Here is a 12,061-nt window from a genome sequence, read left to right as displayed (position 1 = left end):
TTGGCTGATCCAACCTAGCCGCTGCCCTTCGGTGGGGTGCAAAAGTCTCTCATTAGCATAACAAGTCACCCATTTCGCTTTAAGACTGCAGTGTTTTCAGAACTGTGGATGAAGACCAAATATACTTGGGAAATATATATTTGGTCATATGAATGAATAACCACATAATGTACTTCCTATGACTTATTCAATCATAACTACCAAGGAATGTGACTGGATCATATGGTAAGAGTATGTTTAATCTTGGAAGAAACCACTGCACTTTCTTCCAAAGTGGCTGCAACCATTTCGCATTCCCACAAGCAATTAATGAGAATCCCTGTTGCTCCACATCTTGGCCCGCATTTGATTGTCAGTTTTCCAGAATTTGACTATTCTAATAGGTGTGTAGTGGTATCTCGTTGTTTTAATTTGCATTTCCGTGATGATATTTGAGGTGGGTCATCTTTTCATGTGCTTATTTGCCATCTGTGTATCTTTGGTGAGGTGTTTGTTAAGGTCTTTGCCCCATTTTTAATTGGGTTGTTTTCTTATTGTTGAACTTTAAGAGTTTCCTGTATATTTTGAATTACAGTCCTTTATCAGATATGTCTTGAAAACATTTCCTCCCAGTCCGTGGCTTGTCTTTTGTCTTGACATCTTCTGCAGAGCAGAACTTTTTAAATTTTAATGAAGTCCTGCTTATCAATTCTTTCTTTAATGGATTGTGTCTTTGGTGTTGTATCTAAAAGGTCATGGTCATAACCATGGTCCTTCAGCTTCTCTCCTCTGCTATCTTCCATACCTAATTTTTCAGTAAATTATTTTATAGAAGTATAACATTGAAAGTCCAGGGAAAGGAAATCCTGGGGCAAAATACCTCTAAAACCAAAATCAGTCGAAGGGAGAAATAAAGTTTAAACATTTATTGCTTACAAACTGCAGACTGGGGCCGTTTCTCTCTCCTGCTCCAGCGGAAGCCACTCAGCCCTCGCCTTAACCTCTCAGGTTCAGATAAGTCCTGGGTTGCCCAGGTAATTACGCACTGATACAGAGATGAACAGCTCTCCACCCCTGAGGAACCCCTATTGATATGCAAATGCACCAAAGCCAGGTGAGATATTCTGGAAATAATACGATTTTACCCACAAATGTACATACAGAAAAGTCCACAAACCCTATGTTTATATCATAATGAATTTTTACAAAGTGAACGCTCTCATGAACCCACTACCAAGATCAAGAAAGAGAATGTTATGAACATTCCACAAGCTTCTGTAGTGTTCTGCTGTCATCTGTTCTCCAGCATCTGGGGAAAGTAGCTATTTTGACTTCTGTCATGATAGATTGGCTTTGTTTATTCTTGAATTTCAAATATACAGAATTATATAGTATATACTCTTGTATTTGGCTTCATTTTCTTTTGTCTATGAGGCAGTTTTTAATAATGGATTAATTTTTTGGAGTAGATTAGAGGTCTATTGAGGTTATCTATTTAAGTTTTGGGAAGTTATATTTCTCTCAAAAAATTTCTCCATTTCTTTTGAAATGATACATTTTTTGATCTTGAGATTTTTACAGTCTTCAGTAACATTTGCAATCTCTGTAGGATTCCTATTAGTGTTTTCTTTTCATTTCTGATTTTGATTATTTGATCCTTTTCTTTCCTTTTTTTTTTAAAACTGGTCTTGGGGTTTATTAATGTTATTAGTTTATTGAACAGTAAATTTTGTTAAGTTTACTTACTTTATGGCTGCTTTCTATTTGTTTGATTTCTTCCGTTGTTATTTCTTTTTGTTTATGGGGATAGAATGGTATGGGTAAAACTGTAACATTTCCAGAATATCGCGCCTGGCGTTAGTATATCCGCATATCAGTAGACGTTCAGAGGTGGAAAGAAGTGTGGCTTTAGTGCATGTGTATCATTCCTCAGGGGTGGGGAGAACTTCATCTCCCTGTCAGTGGGTAATGACCTGGGCAAGGAGGGCGTATCTGTACCTGAGAGGGGAGGGGAGGGGAGGGGCCAGTTTTGCTTCTGCTGGAGCAGGAAGGGGAGAAGGGCCCGGACTGCAGTTTGTGAGCAATAAACGGGTTTTACATTTTATTTCTCCCTTTGACTGATTTTGGTTTAAAGACGTATTTTGCCCCGGGATTTATTTTTCCCGGACTTCATCTGGCACAGTTGGCAGGATTCCTCTGAACCCAAAATCTGCCATAATGGGTGTGACCTTTGGGAGGGCCGCCCCTAGAGATGATGGGGAGAAGCAGCGCTCACGCTGAGGGACGTGCGTCTACACTCGTGTGGTCGTGGAGGCACCGCCACCGCTGCTGGCCGTGCCGACCCCGGCCCGAGGCCTGAGCCTAAGGCTGCTGCTGCTTCAGCTGCCAGCTGGAGCCTGGGCACAACTATGGAAAGGAGCAGAGGTCTGGGTCACCTTGATAGAGAAGCGACTGGCTGCTGTGTGCCACGCCCTGCTGGCTCCGGAGCCCACTGCCGGGACAGACACCTACCGTACATCATGGGACCGGCCGTTTGCCTTTGGCATCCCCAGGGAATAATGAAGCAGAGGCATTGGCCCTGGTGCACTGGCCAGAAGGAAAGTCTGCCCTTGATATGGCCCAATGGCTACATTAGTGTTGTTGCAGGTGGGGCAAAAGACAGTGTGGGCTGTAGCCCATCAAAGGGGCCTGCCATTGACCTTTGAAGAAGTCAGCTGAGCCCGGAAGGAGTGCCCTGCTCATTGTGCAGATCAGCAAACCACCAAGAGAGGGGCAGCCTATGGCCGGTCACTGGTGATTGAGAGCAATCAAGGCACCCACTTTATTGGACATGCGTTGTAAGGATGGGTGCAGCAATTAGGAATAAAATGAACATGGTCCTGGACATTTCAACACATGGATCAGTGATGGCTGGCTCTTCTGGCACCTTGGGGAAAAGGCCTGGAAGCTGGCCTCCTGTGCATTCCTGGAATAGCAGCAAAGTGGCCCCCCACAATCACGGTTATTTGCTTCTACAGTCCTTGTGCCCTGGATGCACCCCGTGCTGCAGCTGCCGCGTGATGGCTGGAATGGACGAGCTTTGGACTTAATCTGCGTGGGACTTTGAACCTAGCTGAATCCTCTGGCTTGAGAATTATCATGATTGTGTTGCTGTTGTCAAGAAAAAAAGTGCTTAAAGAGAGACTTGACTTTGTCTAATGTCTGGTAAAAGTTTTGTGAGCAATCTAGCATGGTTGTTAGGAATGAATAAACAAGTGTAGAAACATATTTTGTGCTTAGTGAGAGATTGTGCTGTAAAGTATATTTACTGCATCTGCATGGGCTGAATCATCTGGCTTGAGGATTATCAAGATTTTATTGCTGTTGCTATTGTATGTTACTAGATTGGTCGGAAGAGGGGGAACAAGTAAATTGTAAGGTGAGATTTCTGGAGGGGTGGCCTGTGGGTAAAATTGTAACATTTCCAGAATATCTTGCCTGGCTTTAGTGTATCTGCATATCAGGCGTTCCGAGGTAGAAATAAGTATGGCTTTAGTGCATTTGCATCATTCCTCAGGGGTGGAGAGAAGTTCATCTCCGTATCAATGGGTAATTACCTGGGCAAGGAGGGCTTATCTGTACCTTAGAGGGGATGGTTGGGGGCGGGGGGGGGGGGTGCTGGTTTTGCTTCTGCTGGAGCAGGAGAGAGAGATGGCCCCTGACTGCAGTTTGTGAGCAATAAATGGATTTTAAACTTTATTTCTCCCTTTGACTGATTTTTTGGTTTTTAGAGGTATTTTGCCCTGGGATTTCCTTTCCCTGGACTTACAAGTGGGGATTAATTTGCTGTTTTTTCTTTCAAACATCTTGAGATGGATACTTAGATAATTCACTTCTAGCTTCTCTTCTTAATTACATATAGACGACTACAGCTTTCACTCTAAACATGGCTCTCATTGGTTCCCCAAAATATTCATACAGTAAATGAAAATATTTTTTCATTGTGTTTTTTTTTTTCATGGACTCATTTGTTACATAGAAATACATTGCTTAAGTTCTAGTTATTTGGGGATTTTCTAATTGTCTTTTTATTATAATTTCTATCTTAATTCCACAGTGGTAGCAGTTAGAAAATAATAAAGGGATGCTAGAAACTAATAGAGAATATGCTCTGTGTGATTTCACAGCAGTTAAGGAACAGGCTCTGTATTATTTGTTGAGACAGTATATGAGAACATTTACCACTTTTGGCAAATGCTCTGTGTGTACTTTGAAGAAATATATTCTGCACTTATTAGGTACAGTGTTTTAAATATACCAAATAGATCTTTTTTCATTGTGCTCTTGGTATTTTCCATATGTTTCCATAATCTTTTTTTTGTCCATTTTATCATCTACTGAGAGACATGTTTAAAAATCTAGCACTATTGTGTTTGCATATATGTGTATAATAGTACATATATTTTCTTTTTGTTATCATTAAATTTAGTTCTTGTATTTTGAGACTGTGTTATTCAGAACATACAGATTTAGCATAACTACATTTTCCTTAATGAAATGTCTCTTATTTCTACTCATGCTTTTTAAAATCTAACTTGTTTATATGATTACAGAAGCGCCATTTTTTTTTGTTAAAGCTTGCAGTGTGTATCTTTTTCCATGCTTTTAGGTTTACTTCTGAACACATAAATTTCTAAGTGTGTCTCTTAAAAACACCTGGTATTTTTGTTTAGACGATCCACCTTTAACTTTTAGTTTGTGAGTGTTTAGCACAGTTATACTTAATGTAATCATTAATTTGTGTGATGGTGTGTGTGTAATCTGGTTTGTCTTTTCCCTTGGTTCCTTTCTCATCTCACCTTTTTTGCCTTTTGGATTAATTAAGTTTTACAGATTGCTTCATCTTTTTCCTCTCCCGCCATTAACTTGGTAGTTATTCATTCTTTTACAAGAATTTATCAGCGAAATATCAGGACTGCCTCCTCTTTGCAATTAGTAATATGGATTAGCATATTCAGATAAAAAACCTGTTTCGCATTATTTAACCCAGTGATTGTCAAACTTGGGAAATGCCGTGGAGAGATAGGCAGGGGCTCCCAGAATACGCAGCATCCTGGGAAAACACCCATCTAGAAGCTTAGTCAAGTTGTGTGCCTTTTTGTTATTTCTACAGTAGTTATTTCTTGATAATCTTTGATAAAATTTGTAGAGGTTTTGGGGGTTATAAAAGAGCAGCAACCAGCACAGTAGTTCCTTATCAGTGCCTGGAGTTTGACAGGCAGTCTAGGGGGCCATGTGGTTAATCCTGTTTTAGGAGCCCTCCCAAAAACATGCCCCCGGGCAGGTGATGACTCCCAGGCAGCAGGAGGTTGGTTGAAGAACCTGTAGGAAGGTGTATATTCATTTATTGTTTCTTACCTCGCAGAAAGCGGTGCACATTCCTAGCACTCTTGGATGAGTGAGCCGGTATTCATAGTCTTCCATTCTGGCCATTAAAAGTAGACATACCTGATTTTAATACTTGAGAGTTATTTCAAGTCACATAACCTACCTTTGAGAAGTAAAAACACGCTCTAATGCTTTGTCCGAAGTTTTTAGCCCACTAGCTAATGAAGTATTGGAATCTGTCTGCTAAAAGTGAAGCTGTTTGTCTGACTAGTTGATGTCATGCTGTTTTTCTTAACAATAATTAAATCGCATGTATCTGCTCACCCAGAAGACCGAGCAGCTCATTAAGACACAGTTGAAAAGGAGAGGGAAGGACAATTGTATCCCTCTTCCTGAGAGTGTTTGCATTTGAAATAGGGCTGTTAGGAGAGGCTCACACTTGGCCCAAGTGAAAACCTCTCTAACGGATAATGATGTTTAATTAAGCAATCTTCCTTTTCTCCTACCCTATAGGTAGGACAGAAAGGAAAGGACACGTGATGGTAGATGATTAGAAAATAAGGTTTGACATTAGAAAGAAAAAGTAATCACTTAAATTGGAGTCAAATTTAAGTTAATTTTCAGGCATTGTGAAACATGCAGTTTTGGGAACTTGAAAATTCTAATAATCTCTTTTTTTCCTCTCTTAGGTGTATCCTCTTTAAGTATTCAATTTGCCAAACTCCCAAAAGGATTAAAGCATTTAAATTTATCTAAAACCTCACTGTCACCTAAAGGTACAGTATATCTTATTTACTTAACTTTATGTCTATGGTGTTTTTGCTGCACAATGCTACCTTAAATAGTTACGAGGTATTACTCAGTTATGTATCTGCATTTTAAAATACATGTATTATGGTATCTTGGCAGTGTTAAGATAAAGAAATTATGTAATTGGAATTCTGGTTGCCTGAAGTAAAATGCTTTCAGAGTAGAGAAAATTTTTTGAAATACACATACAGTCTTTAACTTTTGAACTTCAAGTCAGGGAATGCTCACCTGGCTGCCCCCGGCCTCATTCCTCACATTCCCAGAGGCAGCTGGGTGTGTTTCTCTTCCTTCATCCTTCGTGTAAAGCATTGCAGGTCCCCTTCCCCATGTCTGTTCCCACCCCCTGGTTCCCATATTTCGGATGGACTGTCTGCTCTACAGAAAACTGGGCCTAACCACCCAGTCGCCGCTGTCTCTACCCCATTATTTGCTGCTCTGGAAATTTCCTTTCCTTCCCCAGATTCTTTCCTGGTCCCACTCATCCTCCTCTCGTTTATCCAGTTGCCCATCAAAGCCTGTTGATTCCATTATTATTTCACCACATCAGCAACCTCAGAATAATACTGGAAATGCCTCTGCGTGCGTCATGCCTCTGCACATGCTTCGTGGTCTGCTGAGAAGCCGTTCTCTCATCCTGTGCAAGGAAAGCCTCGTTCTCCCCTTCCTGCCCTGCTTCTCTTTCCTGTGTGTCTTCTTTACCACTCACACGGAGCGCTCCGTCCTCTTCTGCCTTTTCTGGTCACCACATGTGTGGAGGTTTTTCTCCACACCAAGCAGTTCTGACATCAGCTGGGTTCCTGTAACTCGACGCAGTTCCGATGCTCGCTGCTTGGAGATAGTGCCCGATCCCACACGTTAAGGGCTCCGTGCTCTGGGACTGCCCCCTCAATACCAGCGCTTTAGATGCGAGCTGCAAGCCCAGGTTATTGGAGGTCCCAAAGCCCTCTGCCTTGGGCTTCATTTGCAACAGTGGCTCACAGAACCCAGAGAAACACTTACATTGACCGCTTTATCAAGGGATATGAAAGGATACAGATGAACAGCCAGATGACGCGATAGGTGAGGGTGAGATCTAGGGGTGGGTCCCAGGCACGGGAACTGCTGTCCCTGTGGAGTTGAGGTGTCCCATGCGACCAGTGTGGATGTGTCTGCCAGCCTGGAAGCTCTCCCATGCCTGTCCTATTGGAGGCTTCCTCATTTAGGTTTGATCAGTTATCAACCCTTCTCTAATGATTAACCCCGTCTCTGGCACCTCTCCCCTCTCTGGAGGATTTGGAGGTGGGGAGAAGGCTGAAAATTCCAAGCTTCTCATCATAGGTTTCATCTTTCAGTTGACCAGCCTCCATCTAAGAGCTGCCCAGTGCCACCTCATTACACCGAAAGAGGCTCCTGGTGCCCTTGCTACTTAGGAAATTACAAGGATTTTAGGAGTCCAGGGTCAGGAACCAGGGAAGTCCTGGGGCAGAGACCAATATATATATTTTCTCTTACCTCACACATCCCCAAATATTCTTGCAGAAATTCAGTTTATTTTGTAGAAGTTTCTCTCTTATCATCTCTTCTAAGACACTTCAACAGAATCAACTATTCTTTCCTTTGTGTTATTCTAGATCACATATCTATTACTACTGTGTAAGTATTGTGTCTTCACTACTAGAATGGGCATCTCCCTGAGACCTGTACTCGTCTCTTCTCCCTGTTTCCAGCCCCTCCCTCAGTCTCAGTGTCTGGACTATTGTGGGTGTTTAACCAAAGTTTCTTGAATTAAATACCTTGCCATTTCTTAAATATATCACTGTCTTTTGAGGGCAGTGTGTGTAGTGATTAATAGTGTCAGTTCTCAAGCAGACTGACTTGGGTTGAGTCCTGAGTCCTGGAACTTTTTTACAATATCCTGGTTCCTCAGTTACCTCATTTATAGGATGGAAATACGAGTATCTACTTCATCAGAGGTGGTATGATGAAATGGGTTAATGTAAATACAGTGCACTTTTTTGGGCACGAGGGCCATGCCACCAGCACCACCATCACCACCACCATCTTCATCACCATCATCACCACCACCAGCACCACCACCACTACCTCCACCACCTCCATCACCACCTCCACCACCTTCACCACCTCCATCACCACCTCCATCACCACCTCCACCACCTTCACCACCTCCACCACCTTCACCACTACCACCTCCGTCACCACCACCAGCACCTCCACTACCTCCACCACCACCTCCGTCACCACCACCACCACCACATCATCATCATCTTCATGACCTTGTGCTTTCATGGTTTCTGTGTGCTTTTATTTTGGCCTGGGATAGCCTCAGTGTCCCATCCACAAGTCAGGTGAATTACTGCTCATTCTGTAAGATTCAGCTTCTCTCTCACTTTCTCTCTGGCAGCCTTCTCTTCCCACACCCTGCAGAACAAAAGGTTCCTTTCTCTGTTTCACAGTACTTTGTGTATTCCTCTCTTTTAGTGTGTTTCCTAATATGCTTTGATTGCATTTCAGCTGGAGATTTTTCTGGACAGTACGGGCTTTGCCTCAGTCATTGTTGTGTGCCTGTTGCCTTGCAAGTTCTCTCTGAATGTGTCATGGCTGAGGGGGTGATGCTAAGAGGGCCCTCAGTGATCTTATGTCCATCCAATCATACTTTATTCTGACCATACAGTTACATTGAGAGTGATTTGAAGTTGGGGTATGTTCCCTAAGTCCCATGATTTTATGTGCACACATTTGTATTCACATATTTAAGATTAAGGCATAAAAGAAACCTACCAAAGGGAAAAATTTCCCCAGGAGTCAGGGTTTTCTGTCTTGGTGTCTGAAGCCATCTAAGATCTTTTAGGCAAGGGTAGTCCCTTTATGTTATCACTGTTTCACCTCAGCAAGTCAGTTTTATAAAAACCTTTTTCTGATGATTATCAGTGTATACATTTTTATGGTAAAGATCTAGAAGAGACAGAAAAGTACAAATAAGAAAGCAAAAATTACTTGTAATGCCAGTACCATACATACCATTACAAAACAGTCACTGTTGACAATTTGGTGCCCATCCTTTCATACTGTTTTCTGTTTACATGGTATATGTGTGTGTGTGTGTGTGTGTGTGTGTGTGTGTGTGTGCGTGCGCACCTGCACATATACATATACACACATGTATATAAATGCATAATTATATACAGGTATAAATAAATGCATAAATACACACACACATATACATATACCCATATACACACACATGCATATATGGATTAAATGGATTATACAGTGCTTACCTTTTTATAAACTTTTCCTCCCACATAGTATATTGTGATTGTTTATGTTGGTAAACACATGATCACTTTTAGTGGCTACATGATATTCCTTCGTAATTTGTATTTTTTTTGAGGCAATTGCTAGTTGCCATCCTTTGTTCTTTCCTTATTTTCAATGTTAATCTTTCTTAATCTATATGAATTTTCTACATATTCTAAGTATTAATCATTTGTCATGTGCTCCATAGGTCTAATTCATTTTTATATTAATTTTTATTGAGATGTAATTCACATACAATATCCTGGCTTTACGTGTACAACATGATTCAATATTTGTATATATTGTGCAGTGACACAAGGCTAGTTAACATCCCATCAACATACATAGTTAGTGATGTTTTTTTTCTTGTGATGAGAACTTCTAAGATTTACTTTTAGCATCTTTCAAATATTCAATATCATATTATTAATTATAGTCACCATGCTGTATGGTCCAACACTTTTTTAAGCTATAGGGTTTTCTTCACTTTGTTTATTTTATTTGTTCATTACAATAAAACAAATAAGATGGTTGTGGTGATCCTTTATCCTCCCAAGGACAAGTTTTAGTTCTGAGGTGCCTCCGTGTCTCTCCTCACTGACGCGGACCCCCCTGGTGTGATGGGGGTGGGAGGTTCCCCAGGCAAAGCTGGGTCCCTCAGCTTCCTCGTGAGTGAAGACAAACCTCCTTCCCCTACACTCTTCACAAAGAGGGCACCACTTTTATCTCTTCTCTGCAATAAAACTGTATACATTAAAATGTGTTTTGAGAATTAATATTGTTTAGTAACATTCTGACCCAAAGAATTTTAACTTGTCCTTCCTGAGATCTATATCTTGAAATGTTAGTTTTTAAAAAAAATTTATTTCTTAAAGGCTGTCATTTTTCTTGCAGATTTTTACATAGTATCTGAAAGTTTTGAAGATTCAGAATAACTCAGATTATGTTGCAGTTTTAATCCTTTGCTGAATTTGATTAACATTTATATTTTAGATATATGAAAACATTTATATCCATGGCGCCATAATTCAAGAGATTCTTTTTTTAGTCTCCCCGTGAGCATTCCCACTGTCCCCAAATACCCTCTCTACCCCTCTGATGGTAGCTGAATGACAGTTTTCTGGATTTCTGGTAAACGTCCTGCTGGTTGCCAGATCATGTCAGTGTGAGGCCACCTGGTACCACCTTTTTCCAGCTGTAAATATTCCTGTAATAAATAGAAAGAATGGCCCCAATCACTGGGCAGTCAGAATCAAGTATGGCATGTAAATAAATCTGTATTTAGTTTGGGTTGTAAGAGGCCTAGTAAAATACCCTATTTTTTGTAATTTCCTGCTTTTAGTGTGCTTATTAGCAGAAGTTTCACGTGGTTGTGGACTCACGGTAGGGGAGGAAATCCTTCATTCTGTTCCAGTGGCATGAAGCTGGGCTGATGACGATTCTCTCGGTTCTATTCAGATGTTGGCTAACTGCCAAGTGCCAAAAACGCACTTATCAAGGAGCATTTTTCTGTCAGACTGATCTGACCTTCTAATTTTGGAATTTAATGAGTTTTGTTACACCTCACTAAAGAAGTTACTTTATAAATGATTTTTTTTAATGAGAGTCTGGTATTTTCCATGTTTTATACTGAATTATTCCATTACAAAATACATTAATATTTTTACTAATAATAGGACAAACTGAAGGAAGTTGGTCATTTAGACAATCATAGACATTACATCCAGAAATTAATCTTTTCTATAGGTGTTGCAGGTTCCTTTTATCTAGCTCAGCTGCTCAGGTCTGCCTCCTTCACTGCGAAGCTTTTCTTTCTTATTTCTTTGATAGTACTGACCTCACTGGATCCTGGTTATTGCACTCTCTTGTCTTCCGCTGGACTGGCTTTTAGAGGGTAAGATAGTATCCCCGGGTCTCAGAAGCCTGGTACATAGAGGCTTTAAATAAAGTTTTGTTGCAGTGAATAAATACTCCTTGCGTAGCACTGACCTTTCATGCTGGAGTTTATTTAGTTTCTTTCCTGATTACCTTTGAACTTGAGGGCAAAAAGCAGGTCTTAATTACATGTCTTTCTCAATCCCCAGCATTTTATGAGCACTTAATAAATAGTAAGTTGAAAGCCAAGAAATTCTTCCTTAATTAAGAATTTCTCACTCCACCCTCTGTCTCTTCTCTCTGCATACCCAAATGTGCATTCATCCTTGAGAAGCAAAGTCGGTTCTTTGTAACTCTCCGAAGCTGAGGGCGAGATAATAACCCCCTCATCACTGCCACACACCCCACATCGTACACCCGGAGCAGAGACCTGCCCCGGCGTGAGGCTGTCCTCGAGCCCCCAGCCTTTCTCCTGCACTGCAGCTCTCGATGCAGGCTTGGCCTGGCCCCTCACCCTGATGAAGACTCTGCCCAGATGTGAACAGACCCCTCTTCCCTGTTTCCCTGCAGAGTGGTTAAGACAGGCTGGTAGTTCAAGAAGAATTTTACTGAAAAACAGGAAAAAAGAAATAATTTGTGAAAGTATACCCAATTTAGGAAGAGCCACATTTCCAAAATATGCAAATTAGAACTGTGATCTGTAGAAGCACCAAGAGCTTTGCTGTATCCCTGT

General features: G+C 41.1%; 1 protein-coding gene across 9 annotated transcripts in view; it reads left to right on the top strand.

The window, feature by feature from the left end:
- CARMIL1 (capping protein regulator and myosin 1 linker 1) overlaps positions 1–12,061 on the top strand; it is a 330,496-nt gene that overhangs the window by 203,592 nt on the left and 114,843 nt on the right. For all 9 annotated transcript variants that reach the window (XM_073224193.1, XM_073224192.1, XM_073224191.1 and 6 more), the window contains one exon: positions 6,036–6,122. In XM_073224193.1, the coding sequence (XP_073080294.1) occupies positions 6,036–6,122 (87 nt within the window). The remainder of the gene's footprint in view (positions 1–6,035; positions 6,123–12,061) is intronic.

Source organism: Manis javanica, chromosome 16 (genome assembly GCF_040802235.1).
Source record: "Manis javanica isolate MJ-LG chromosome 16, MJ_LKY, whole genome shotgun sequence".
Lineage (NCBI taxonomy): Eukaryota > Metazoa > Chordata > Mammalia > Pholidota > Manidae > Manis > Manis javanica.
This window is presented reverse-complemented; position numbering and strand designations above follow the sequence as displayed.